Source organism: Talpa occidentalis, unplaced genomic scaffold (genome assembly GCF_014898055.3).
Source record: "Talpa occidentalis isolate TD23 unplaced genomic scaffold, MPIMG_talOcc4v2.1 talOcc4.6, whole genome shotgun sequence".
Lineage (NCBI taxonomy): Eukaryota > Metazoa > Chordata > Mammalia > Eulipotyphla > Talpidae > Talpa > Talpa occidentalis.
The window spans coordinates 85,563,489-85,576,352 of NW_023604972.1; the positions used below are offsets into that span (position 1 = coordinate 85,563,489).

The 12,864-nt window shown below is 36.5% G+C and overlaps 1 protein-coding gene across 1 annotated transcript in view; it reads left to right on the plus strand.

Moving 5' to 3' along the window:
* MAST4 (microtubule associated serine/threonine kinase family member 4) overlaps positions 1 to 12,864 on the plus strand; it is a 552,565-nt gene that overhangs the window by 476,973 nt on the left and 62,728 nt on the right. Inside the window, 3 exon segments of the mRNA XM_054688294.1 lie at positions 3,626 to 3,704; positions 9,508 to 9,665; positions 11,579 to 11,654. Coding sequence (XP_054544269.1) covers positions 3,626 to 3,704; positions 9,508 to 9,665; positions 11,579 to 11,654 — 313 coding nt within the window.

The window sequence follows — 12,864 nt, forward strand, 5'->3', positions numbered from 1 at the left end:
TTCTATGCTATAAAAGATACACAAACCTCCAGGCATGTTAATTTTTGACAAATAAACCATAAACCGTGACAGAAGATTATCACAGGAGACCTCTAGTTCATTTTGCATGAATTTCCATATGGAACTCCCTCCACACTCTTCAGAAAGTATTAATTTAGATTGGGATATGAGTGATCATCTTTTTAAACTTCCATTCAAATAAACAGGACCCTGTGTTTGTGAGAAAAATTCAAATTGGCATATCTTTATTTAACATCTGGGGTCTGTCTCTTCAATCTTAAACTTGATTTTCACTCAGGAAAAATGGCAACTCCACTCCTGGGTTTCAATCCTCTCTTATTTGGTAAGCAATTCTGAGCCTTGAAGAAGCAATGTCATTTTGAGCCCACATCTTATTATTTTGTATATTTAATCCAACTAAGGAGAGATTGCCTTATTTTAAAATTATTCCTAGGTAAAAGGATAAAAGATCAGGCTTATTAATTTTCTGGTCTTATACCATGTGATAATACTCCCCTGTGGACATCTCTTATAACAGTTTAATTTTAGCCTAGAAAATAAAGTACAAACTTGCCTTCCATATTATGTAGTATGTATTTGTCAGCAAAATTATCAAATTCATTTTTTAAGCAATTGGCTAAAATTAAAGGATGAAAATGAGCATGGCAGATTTTATCCGGAGAAAAGAAACATTTTTCTTTACTGTGATACAATTAACAGTCCATCTGACAATGGGGTTGACTCGTTTTCCTTACTGGTAAGAGAGAGCTAGAAATGTTCTGCCTTTCCCGGAAATGGCAGAGGTTTACTGGTTATAAAATGCTTTCACTTTCATTGGAAATACAGACCCCTGAATAAATACCATGGGTGGCTCTTAGTTGCCCGGTTGTTATTCACCAGATTAAATCTCAGAATATATTTCCACAGGCAAATTACTAGAACAGACTTGCCCTCTAAGTTGGGGTTATCTGATACTGGTTGAGCGTAGGTGGGCAGAGCAGTATCCTACTTACTCTTTCAGAATCCCTTTTGGAGTGGAGTTTAGGTGGTATTATATTGGCATAGTTCAACTTGTTCCAACATCAGCTAGAATGTAAATGTACCAGACCATGTGACTGTAACAAATAGGCAAATAATAAAATCTGCTTCCTCTTCATACAGCTATAATAACCAGGTTGGTGTTAGGATTTCTCATTCCTTCTGTTGTACACCACATTCATCTATATTTGTGAATAGTGTTGCAACAGTGTTTTCCCCCAATCTCTTTGTATCCTGTGTTCCCATCAAATGTTTTTCCCTTCTTATTTTTCATTTAGTGTAACATTGAGCTTTCCACCCACAAAGAAAACACTCTTCAAAAAACCCACGTTGCTTTGGCAAGAATATAGTTTTGTCTTCAGATAACGTTTTATTCGTAGTTATGGCAAAGAGAAGACACTGTTAGTAGGATCCAAATTGTACTTGTGTGATAGCTTTCTTGAAAAAAAGGGCATGCTTTCTCTTAAGTACAGTATATAGCATCTATAGTCACCTGGGAAGCACGGTTGTTGTGGTAATGAAAGCGCAATGGTCTTTTGTGCTCCATTTGAATAAACACACACACAGATAACTTAGGGAACTTTATGAGACATAAATTATTTCTGATCCATGGCTGCACAGAGTACTGAGCACATTCTTGTTTAAACATCTTGCTAGTTGTGTATTTTCCAGAGTAAGCAAATGTAATTTATGCTTCAGAACTAATAAGAACATGTCTCCTCTTGGAATTGTTCATTCATCTGAAATATGTTCATTGATACCTGAGGGAAAGGGGAGTTAATGAATCACAAAACAAAGTCGTGGAAGGGGAAATTGTGTCCCTCACTCTTTCCAGAGACTAGTTGCTGATAATTGCTATTAAATGAACTGAATAATTCTTTTAAATTCATATCCTTTCTAACTTCTGAAAATTGGAGGTGTTTAAAATATAAAGTATAGGCATGGCTTTTTAAGTTTAATATAGGTGCCTAATAAAATAAGGCCTACCTGTGTCCATTTAATTGATAGCCATATATAATTATAAGCATGTGTTATGATCTTTTCTTCTTTAACAGTTTCAGTTGTTTTTTAAAAGAAACATGATTTAATTCTTCTCATTCCTTGAATCTGGTGTATTTACAATCTTATTTTGCTTCTTTTCCTAAAAACATACTTGATTCAATTGTACTTCAATCACGGTCACAGAAATGACAGGTAAATTTTCCTAAACTCGTAACATTTTAGTACTTCTGTGATTTGTCCACTTGAATTTCTCCATTTCATTTTTGTGGACCATTTGTATTTATTGGAGGCAACATCCGTGGTAGCCTATGATTATATTTTTCCCTTGAATGCTATTTAGGTTAAACCGTCAGTTTTTAACGTGAACATCTAGTTGTGACATTCCTCAAATTCAAGTGTAATGCTGTTGAATTCCCCAACTTCAACTTACTGTGACTGTGTCTGTGCTAAATTTGGTCCACTCATGACTCTCACTTGGTAAATTAATATGATCATCAATTATAAAAAGTCTGGAGTTTGTACTTCATCCTTGAATGTACTATAGCTCTTTAGAAAGTATGTTTCCCTCTTGGCAAATGTGTATGTGTGTGTGTTTACAGTGTGATGTTATTTTGAGTAACATTCTTATTCAAAATGGCTAATAAAGCAGGGCTCTAGAATGCCAAGGTGTACAGAAAATTTGCTTTCTGGTATTGTCTCTATCACTTCCTTAGTTCCTGTGAGCCCGTGTAATTATCCTCATTCATAACCAGAGTCCAACCCAGACGCTCTGCAGCCTCTCACCATTTGAAGATAAAATTCATTCTCTAGACTCCTGATAGCTTTGCCTCCGTAACAAGCAGACAGCTCTGCTCTTTGCATTAGTTCTTTCACTGGTGGAGAATTTTCATTCTGCCCCCACTGTCACTGGCCAGAGCAGGTCTACACACTCATAAATTCTGCAGGAGACACTTGCTATAGCATTTTATGAAGCCAGGTCATGTTAGAAGGCAATAACTCTTCAGAGATTCTGAGCATAAGGTCAGTCACTTTCTTAGTCCTTAAGTTATTTGCCCCATAAGGCTTGAGCCAGCCATGAACCCACTGATCCCTTTTTCCCTTGGTGTGATGAGTAGACTGTCCCCTTGCAAATAATAAGCAGCAGGTCTTTAGGATGCAAAGTCTCCACAGGCTCTTGTGCCACCCTGGAATTCAGACCCTTCCAAAGACCACAGCCCCGCTTATCAGTTTCCAGATAAACCTCCACCCTTTCTGTTTTTGTGGGTTTTTTTTTTTTTTTTTTTTTTTTTCATTTGAATCTGCTGAGTCTGACCATTGTAATTATCCCTGGTATTCATTTTGTCAAAGTGTATTAGCGAGAGATCAATATTATGGATCACCCCATTCACTTTCTACTTGTTTGGGTGTATTGATTCAGCTTAAATAAAAGTCAACCTGCTGTATAATGTTTGTTTACCACGAACATTTCCACATCCTCACTGACTGTGTTTGTGTCATTTGTTTGACTAAAAATATTTGGTTTCTTTCGGGTTCCTGTGTACTAGTACTCTGGTGCTGGCCTAAGCTAAACTCACTTTTTCAATAGGACTGATGGACGCCGCTGGTCCCTGGCTTCTCTCCCTTCCTCTGGCTATGGGACAAACACGCCCAGCTCCACCGTCTCTGTAAGTGCCTGCCCTCGTTCCCTATCCCTCACAATCACGAAGCTGTTTTTTTATAGGCAGTGTTTTCTTGGGGTATTTCCTGGTGGGAGGGAGAAGATAAATTCTGTACATCTGTCACTCTGAATCGGTTACGCAGCAAATGGAAGGACTGACAGACATAAAAAGGATCAACTTTGCTACAAGATTTAAAACTATGGCGTGCAAATTCAGTCCCAATATGTAAAAGTTTGAAAGTGATTAGAATTTTACTTTAATACCACTTAGTGTAATTTAAGGGGAGGGGGGCACAATCTGGTTTTATTGCTTTGGTTCTGTGCCACTCATATTAGTACTGAAAATGCCATTACATTTTGATGGGCTGGGTGTCACTGTGTCTTGTGTTGCTCAGAAGTAGGGTTTTGTTTGTATGATTTATTGGGGTTTTGGGGTTAGTTTGTTTGTTTTCCTTCAAGGGAAAAAAAAAAAAACGACAAGCCTTAAATTTGTCTGTGCCCAGTAGGTAAGAACTTTCTTTTAAGGAGAGATGAAAAGAACTTAGTAGTAAGTTAAGATAAATAAAGAGACAAGATGAAACCATGAAAATAGCATGGGGAAGAAGGATACTGTTGCCCCAAACTATAATATTTCAACAAGAGGACTAGCAATTACTGAAACAATTCAGTAGGTTAGATGTATGCTTTCTCAGTCAGTAATGCTGTGGGGTATCTGTCTAACCAGAGCTTTAGAAAGACCCACTATGTTGCAGGTATTCAATAAATACTAATGGTGGGGTCTGAATGCTCTTCTGCCAGCCAGGAATGTGTGCCTGATTTTAGAGCTCCTTTGGATTCATTTCCAAGTTCATTTTCTCAAAATCAGGCTTATTGTGTAGGGTCATCCATCTGTTGTTGTTGTTTTTCCCCCCACAGACCCAGGCTCTGTGCTGTTAAGCAGTGATTCAGTCACTCAATGATACTTAACTAATTAAAAAAAACTACAATTAAATGCATAGACTCTACCCGGTGTCACCATTGCCTTATGTGTTTCCGGAATTCCAGGTGCAATATAATGTGAATTTGGATTATTTTTACCATCTCTTGTCGCATTTTACCAATGAGAGGCAATTTATTTGACTATTCATTATTTCATTTTGTTGTATTATGTGAGTTTATTGTCCATTTAGGTCATTTTTGTACATCCTGACTACCCAGAGTTAACATCCTGACAGCCTGGTTGTCATCAGGAAAGGGTGCTTAACTCCTGAATGGCTTCAGTGGGTAAAACTGACACTATATACTAGTAAAGTCACCCTTATTCATTGTGTCAGTAACCATCATTGGTTATTGGCCCATATTTTAGATGTTAAGAACATGGATAACCGCAATGTGAAAATGAGTGCTCAAATTCATGGACCAAAAAGCAAAAAAGAGTAATTTTCTAAATTGTAAATGGCATTCTTCCCCAGCCACCAATAGACACACTAAGTACTTGGCGCTTGTTCAAGTGCCTCTCCCATAGTCTCCCATACATAGTGTCATTTAATCCTCCCCATGCTTAAAATTTAGATTATGTCTCTTGACTCCAAATTCTCTTTTATTTCAGCGGTTTCACTTTGCTTTGCCCTTTACTCAAGTTTTATTGAGTTACTACGTTTTTCTTTTTTGCAAGAAAAATGCGGGAAAGGGACAGTGCAGGGTCTTGCTTTCCATCTCTAACTGGTAAATGATCCACCAATTTTTAATGCAAATCTAAAGAAAAGGTGAGCTATATAGCGTTTGACCTCTTTGGATGCAAATAATTTTAAAAGTATTTGTTTTATAAATACTTCTTATGTGCTAGCCCTACTCCAACTACTTACAATGGATTCATTCCTTAAGTCCTAGAAACAGATCCTATTGTTGTTGTTACCACTTTTTTCTTTTTTTTTTTTTTTTTTTTGTATCAACAGTGAAAATTGAACCGAGGGGTTATTTACCCCTTATTTTATCAGTGAAGATACAGTAAGGGATCTAGACCCCAGACTCCTGACTCTTCTTAAGGAATTTGCATTATATTTCTTAAAATAAACCTTGTAATTAATAAACCTAACCAGGCCATCTGTTTTAATGGAGTCATTGCGCTCCCTGACGTTCACATAAAGCCTCCTGAGATAATATTTAGTTATACATACATTATCTGTGTTTCTAGTGGCTTTTGACTAGAGGTAAGAGGAACTTTTAAGTGTTTATTTTATTGAAGAAGGCGATATGATATAAATCTTGATCTCACATCCCTGGTTTTTCCCTTCAAAATGAAATTTTCACTTTTGTAATTTCTCTTTTTTGCCAAGACTCCACAAAACATCTCTGCCTTTTGGAATAGAGATGCCATTGCATGGAGTTCAGTTATTTTTTCTCCCGCTTTGTTAGTGATAAAAATGAGTAAGAATTTGAAATGCTACTTCTGTTCTACCTCACTTTCTTTGTGTTTTTGTCCTTTAAATATTAGGACACAAAGCTTAGTAGTTGAATTTTTTTCTTCTCTAAATATAATCACTCTTAGAGTCTCATTTTCTTAGAGTCACCGAAACACTCTTAGAGTCTCATTTTCTGGATTAACTGTTACTCAATGAGCCAATCATTTTAATTTTAGTTATTTTTTAAAATAAAAATATGGGCTATAGACACATGATATTACAAATACTTGAAAAACATAGCATATGCTTTGTTGGTAATTGTGTTGTTAGCTGAATCCCAGAACTGCTTTTGCTGAAATGTAAACATCATGTCTTTATCCTTTTGATATTTTCGAAATTGCAAAATTAAGAAGTATTAAAAATCCTCTGTTCTGAAATGGGGAAGATTTGGTCATATGAAGCTAATCAATCCTTCTAAAGAGTATTTAAAATTGCAATTTCTTTAAACTTCAAATTTTGCAGTTCAAATTAACTCATGGAGCTTTACGAAGATAATATTTATATCATAATTTTTTTCTTTTAAAGTAAATAATACAGAATTGCAACAGCAGGAACCCTCGATATATTTCTTACCAGAGAAATTGTTTACTCTTGGGAAAGTAATGGGAATAAGAATATAAGTACCTATAAATATGAGGTATGGCTGTAAAGTTATATTACTTTTAATAAATAACAAGTGGGAATGATGTGTGCATGGTCTATAATCCTTTGCAAAATGGTTATCTTGAGAAACTAAATGATATCATTACTCAGAACTTGTTAGTTTTTTTTTGTCTTGGAACGCTTCAATTACCTTGAGAAGTAGCAACATGGGTTTTTTTGTTTTTTTGTTTTTTTTTCAGGTTTTTTTTTTGGTAAATATTCTTTGAGAATGGATTTGATTTGTGATTTAGTCAAATGTCTTTAGTCAAAAATCGTGTGCAAATTAATCGGGTAATGAGAGTCACTGATACAACACTTAGAGAACATGCAGGAAATAAAGTAATGAGATTTCATTTACTGGGAAACTACCAAACTAAGTCTTGAAACTTGTGAAAGTGGCATTACAAGTAGAAGTATCTTTTCATTAAGTGTCGGAGGTCTTGGGAGTAGCTGGTGTCTACCCCTGCTATTCTCATGGCTCTCTGTCTTCCTTGGCTTTGCAAGGTCTCCTCTCAGCCCCTGATTTCTGCTGAAATTGAACCTTGGGCTTCTCTATTGTCCAACATTGCCTCTCTTTGGGAGTACCATTTGGTACCCTCTGTATCCCCACACTACTTTGCCAGCCTATAGTTGTTCTCAGTGCTCCAGACCCATCCTGATGTCACTTGAGTTAGGTAGCACCCCATTCCCACCTATGCCTTGTTTGTTCCAACTGAGGTGAACCCTCTCTCCTCAGATAGGCTCCCTGTCTCCTTGATTCTTACTACTATTAAATTCTAATACTCACTCAAAAAAAAAATTCTAATAGTCACTCATACCCCTCCCTATATCATTCAGTTTCAAAATTTCTCATCAGCTAACCTATTCCTTACAATTCGGTTGATGTTTGTATATAGGGGGTAGAACCATAAGATTTTCCTCTTGCAGTGGACACCCACCAACATTTTGTTACATTGGGTACATTTTTTAATAAAATTTTATTTTCTTTAAAAATAACTCAAATGTTAAAGATATCACTAAGTCCCCTGCCACCCTGCCACCTTCCTGAAGTCACTTGCTCTCATTCCCATGTAACAACAAGCTCATAATAGCTATGTGAAACTCAAACCTGGTGTGTTTTGGAATTAATTTTCACATTTTAGAAAGGTAACCTGATTTCTGTGCTGTAAATAACACCCAGCAGCAACTGGGTCAGCTGCTTATAATCAAACATATTAATATTTCCACAGCTACCTGAGTCAACATCCACGTTAAGTGGATTAAATACATATTTTAAATAGTTCCCTGTCTGTTCTGTTCATGCTTTGCCACCAGAAGGGATTATTTTAAATTTATGGATAAACTTCTGGATTTGGGGTTTTGAAATCTTATATGCAGAATTGTTTTCAATGACTGACCTGTGAAATGCATGCACAGATTCTTAATTCTGTTTGCTAATTCAGTTCTGCTTACATTGATTTTATTATTTCCTGGTATCTTGGATTGATTTCCTGGTGAAAGTATTTGAGCTTGTACTGGTACCTTCTGCAAAAAACTTTGGTTTATCTCATAAATCTTTCCAATAGTGTTCTGATTTAAAGGGTTTATCAAATAATCTCAATCACCTTATAAAAATCCCTCTTTGTCTAGTATGTGCATAGTTAGGTGTTTTGTAATTTCAAGGTAGAAGGATATTTTTAAGCTATATTATTAACGGTATTACATTTGGGGACTTTATTATTTTAATACTTATGAAGTATGCTCTTAATTTCACAAAAGATTTTTTTCAAATTAAGAACCTGTTGAATTTTCAATTGACTTATTTTTCAGAATTTGGTTACTCTAATCATGCTTCCATTACTTAATATTTCTCAGTCTCCTTTGTTATAGTTCATTAGAGGGTTCAACTCCCAATAAAAACAAAAACCACAGTCTCTTTGCTTTATTGTTATAGCTCTCAGATTTTCCTCTTATAGTGGACACACACCAACATTTTGTTACATTGGGTACAGTTATTTTTTTAATGAAATTTTATTTAAATTTTATTTAAATAGTCATTCACTCTCTTTACCTTAATATTGCTCCAAAGATTGAGTGACTGTTTTCAAAAAGCAAAGTTATATAGAGGGAATAAAATTTACCACCACTAAAGCTGGTTTAAAAAAAAAAAATAAAAGATAGCTAGCATCTCAGTCACAAAGAAGAAAAGGGGAAAATTCCAGTTTTTAAAATAATGGTATTTTTGAGAAAAGTATCTTTTTCATCATCAAAGACAGCATGAATTGTAGAAAGAAATCTCCTTGCCTTATTTATGTACATATACATCTCTTTCATTTTATGTTACCTAAAAGTTACAGTGTTTGATTGTGAGTTGTGGAAGTGAGGGTACTGTATTCAGTTGAGAACTAACCTGTTTTTTAATGCACCCAAATTCTCACTTCAATTGTCACTTCCTTGCTTTAGTTTTGACTGGGTCCTAGTCATTTTCAGAGCCTGGGTTTTCTCCAGAGAGGAAGATATCTTTGGGGAGATTGTCTTATAAAGATGAGGTGATTTAAATATAAAAGGTATATTGAACACCCAGAGAAAGCATTGAGGTATTCATTTAGGCACTGGTTATTGTAATTATAACATGAAAAGAAACAATATAAAATGGTGGCATCACCCCAGTTCAGTACTTTGATCACAAATTCATTAGAAGAATTTCTTTTTGAGGTCATTGTATAACCTCACTTTGTTTTGTTCTAGTCGTCTTGTTCATCCCAAGAGAAGTTGCACCAGTTACCATACCAACCAACACCAGATGAATTACACTTCCTATCGAAACATTTTTGTACCACAGAAAGTATCGCTACTGAGAACAGATGCAGAAACACACCAATGCGTCCCCGTTCCCGAAGTCTGAGGTGTGTGCACCTGATTGAAAAGTGTTACTTGCTTGGATTATCTGTTTTAAACCATTGCAAGGGAAAACTTTTGCTCCTCTAATTCATATGTATGTTCATTGGTCTCTGAGCTACTGTAAATCAAAGGATATTTTCCACCCACAAATGATATAGTTAATTACCATTGAAAGACATCACTACTTTTCTTTTAAATTCTTTTCATTTGCTAATTGCTCCAGCAGCAGTAATGTAGGGGACACCTGTATAAACTTCAGCCATTGAAATTTCAAGGCAATCTGTGATGCAAAAGCTATTATTAGCCTTAAATTAAGAGGGGAAAGCCTGGCTAAAAGAAATAAAACAAAAATAGGAGGATCATTTTTTTCAATTCTACATTGTAGATTCATATCTACAGTCTTTCATCCTTTCTTCCCATAATAAGTGTTACTGTCTCCAGAATTATGAATGTTGTTAGGAGTTTGTGTCCCTTAAATTTTGTGGACACCAAATGTGCATCAAATATCCATTTGTCAGTAGGATCAGTTTATTTTGACCTTTATTTCCAAAAATAATATGTACCACAATTTGGTTCTTCAGGAAGCAGAATCTAAGACAGGTTCAAGTGCTGAATGTTTATCTGGGAGTGTCTTTGGGAATGACAGCTGTGGAAGGAAGGAGGGAAGCAGGATTGTGAGAAAGAGGAATCTAGCTTTGAAATAGCTGACCCCAGGGGCCAGGATAATGTGCCCCTTAGGACCAAATAATTTTTGCTTTTTATGTCCTCCTGTCCTTGGATGTGTCATGCTAGAAAGGACATGACCATGGGTGATTTTCTGCATCTAGGGCGGTCCCTGAAGGTGCTGGCAGCGGCAGACTTGTGCAGTGCCAGCAGCAGGTGCCAAGTTCCTTCTTTGCAGTGGCATCAGGACAGTCCCGTTCTGGGCCCTACCATATGAAACTTTGATGGCACAGAATTGATGTACTTTTGTGTAGTCAGTTTTTATTAAAAAATAGCTTGTCAGGTGTTCAATTTAATATCAAAGCTTACTGAGAAGGGTTTTCCCTTTGTACTGTTCTTATTGAGGGTCATAAACAGGTGAGGGTAAATATGGCCATATCGGGTAATTAAAGAATGTATATGATTATTTTGAGAGCGGGAATAAAAGATCAATTTTATGACTTCATTTAGAAGTCACATCATTTTACCACACTGGTGCCCTTTTTGGTTTTGTGAAAGGAGTTCCTTGGATATCTAGTGCAGTCCATATGCTCTCAGGAGCTAAAGTCTTCCCACTGACATTAGCCAGCTGTATACCACTGGGAAGGAACCCGAACCTACTGCTGAAATAAAGAAAAATAAATGTAGTTATATGCCAATGCTTCGTATTGTGTGTAACGCTTACCTCAGCATCCCAAATAAATATTTGCTAGGCTAGAAAATGGATTTCAATGGTGACACCTGTGCCATAGAAGACTCTTAAACCTCTTCTGTGGTATGTGGCAGAGCGCAGGTGTATGGTAAAAGTGTGAAATTATACTGTTCTCATGTCCTGGGTGATGCTGTTTGTAGTCACTGTATTTTGTTTCCTATTGCAATCCATTAATTGGTTTCCAGGACTATGTAAGTGCCAGCTACCTATAGAATGTAATCTCCATTTAAGAGCCTTTTCTGAACTAATCTTATATTGTAGTTGTAATTATTTCATGGCATTCCAGTTTCCGAGCTTTCTTTTTGAATCCAATTCATGGTGTCTCTGCTTGGGGGTATGTATGTGCCCATGTGTACTAATGACTGATTTTGTAGTTTATTACCTAATATACTTTTCTTACAAAGGTTCATAATACATTTGATGCAACCAATTGTTTATAAATAAAAAGCTTATTTTCATTTCATGCTGTGGCAAGTTTAAAAGGGTAATTTGCTTTGCTTGCAGCCCTGGACGTTCTCCCGCCTGCTGTGACCATGAAATAATTATGATGAACCATGTCTACAAAGAAAGGTTCCCAAAGGTAATGAATTAAATCGAAGAGGCCTAGCATCCAAACGAACAGGCAACATAGGTTTAGCGTCTAGAAGGTGGTTTTGTTATGGGAAGTAATGGTCCAGCTCAGTAATGACTTGCATAACACAGCACCCTAGCTCCTTAGAAAGATGAAATCACTGAACATTTTTAAAAGCTGCTGAGAACTAGCTGCAGTCTCTGTGTGCTGAACTGGCTCTAGAGTGAATCCTGCTGGAGGTGCCACACACCTGGTTGGCCCAGAGGCGCTGCGTGGTGGTGGGCTTTGAGAGGCCTTAGACCCTGTGCTGGGCTTGCTTTGCATTGTCAAGCACAGACCTTTTCTTTTCTTTCTTTTTTTTTTTTTTTTTTCTTCCCTTCAGAAGCCTCTAGATAGTATATTAGGCAAATATTTTTTTTCTTAACTCATTTTTCTTCTCTGTGACTTTCTGTCTCTTTAGCAATTACATGTCTAGCCCTGTTAACTTAGAAGGGGAGGTACAGTTGCAGCATTCCCCCTTTGAGTGGCAAAAGACACTAGAATGGACCCAAAGAGGACTTAGTGAAGGGTTATTGCCCAACCCTCTGACTGCAGGGACCTGCTGTCTGATAATCCCTGTCACCTCATTTCCACATCATTTCCACCAAAGTGTTTCTACACATTTGGGAGAAGGCAATCGCTCCATTTTGTTCCTGTTTCTCCCTCACTACATTGTAGCTCTAGGCAAGAGAACAAAAGGAAATCTTTGGTTTCATAAATCAGGGGTAGAGTACTTATTATTTGTAATGAACCCAACATTGATGTCATTGATTAAAGTCTTTTTAGCTATTTATCACATGTCACTTGTTCACCAGGGAAAAAGATCCTGATTCTATGAAGTTAATGCTGGCCAGGAATTTAGAGGGTAGCAGGAGACAGAGAGCATCTCCCTGCTTATGAACATTAATGTAAGCAAGAAATATTGATTAAGCCATAGGGGATCACAAAGAACGAAATGCAAGTTGAAAGGAAGTTTTAGATTTATTTTACCCAGGGACTCCTTTTCGCCTTTTGCAATGATAGAGCTTCTTGAGAAAAGGATAAAGATGGTTTAAGATGTTTGTTCCCGGTGTGTTAAAATCTAGTAGAAAAACAAGCTCTTGGCACACCCTATGGAATTCTAGTGACAGTTCTGATTTTTGAGTAGGTAAAAACATAACTATTTGTTATTTTTGACAAT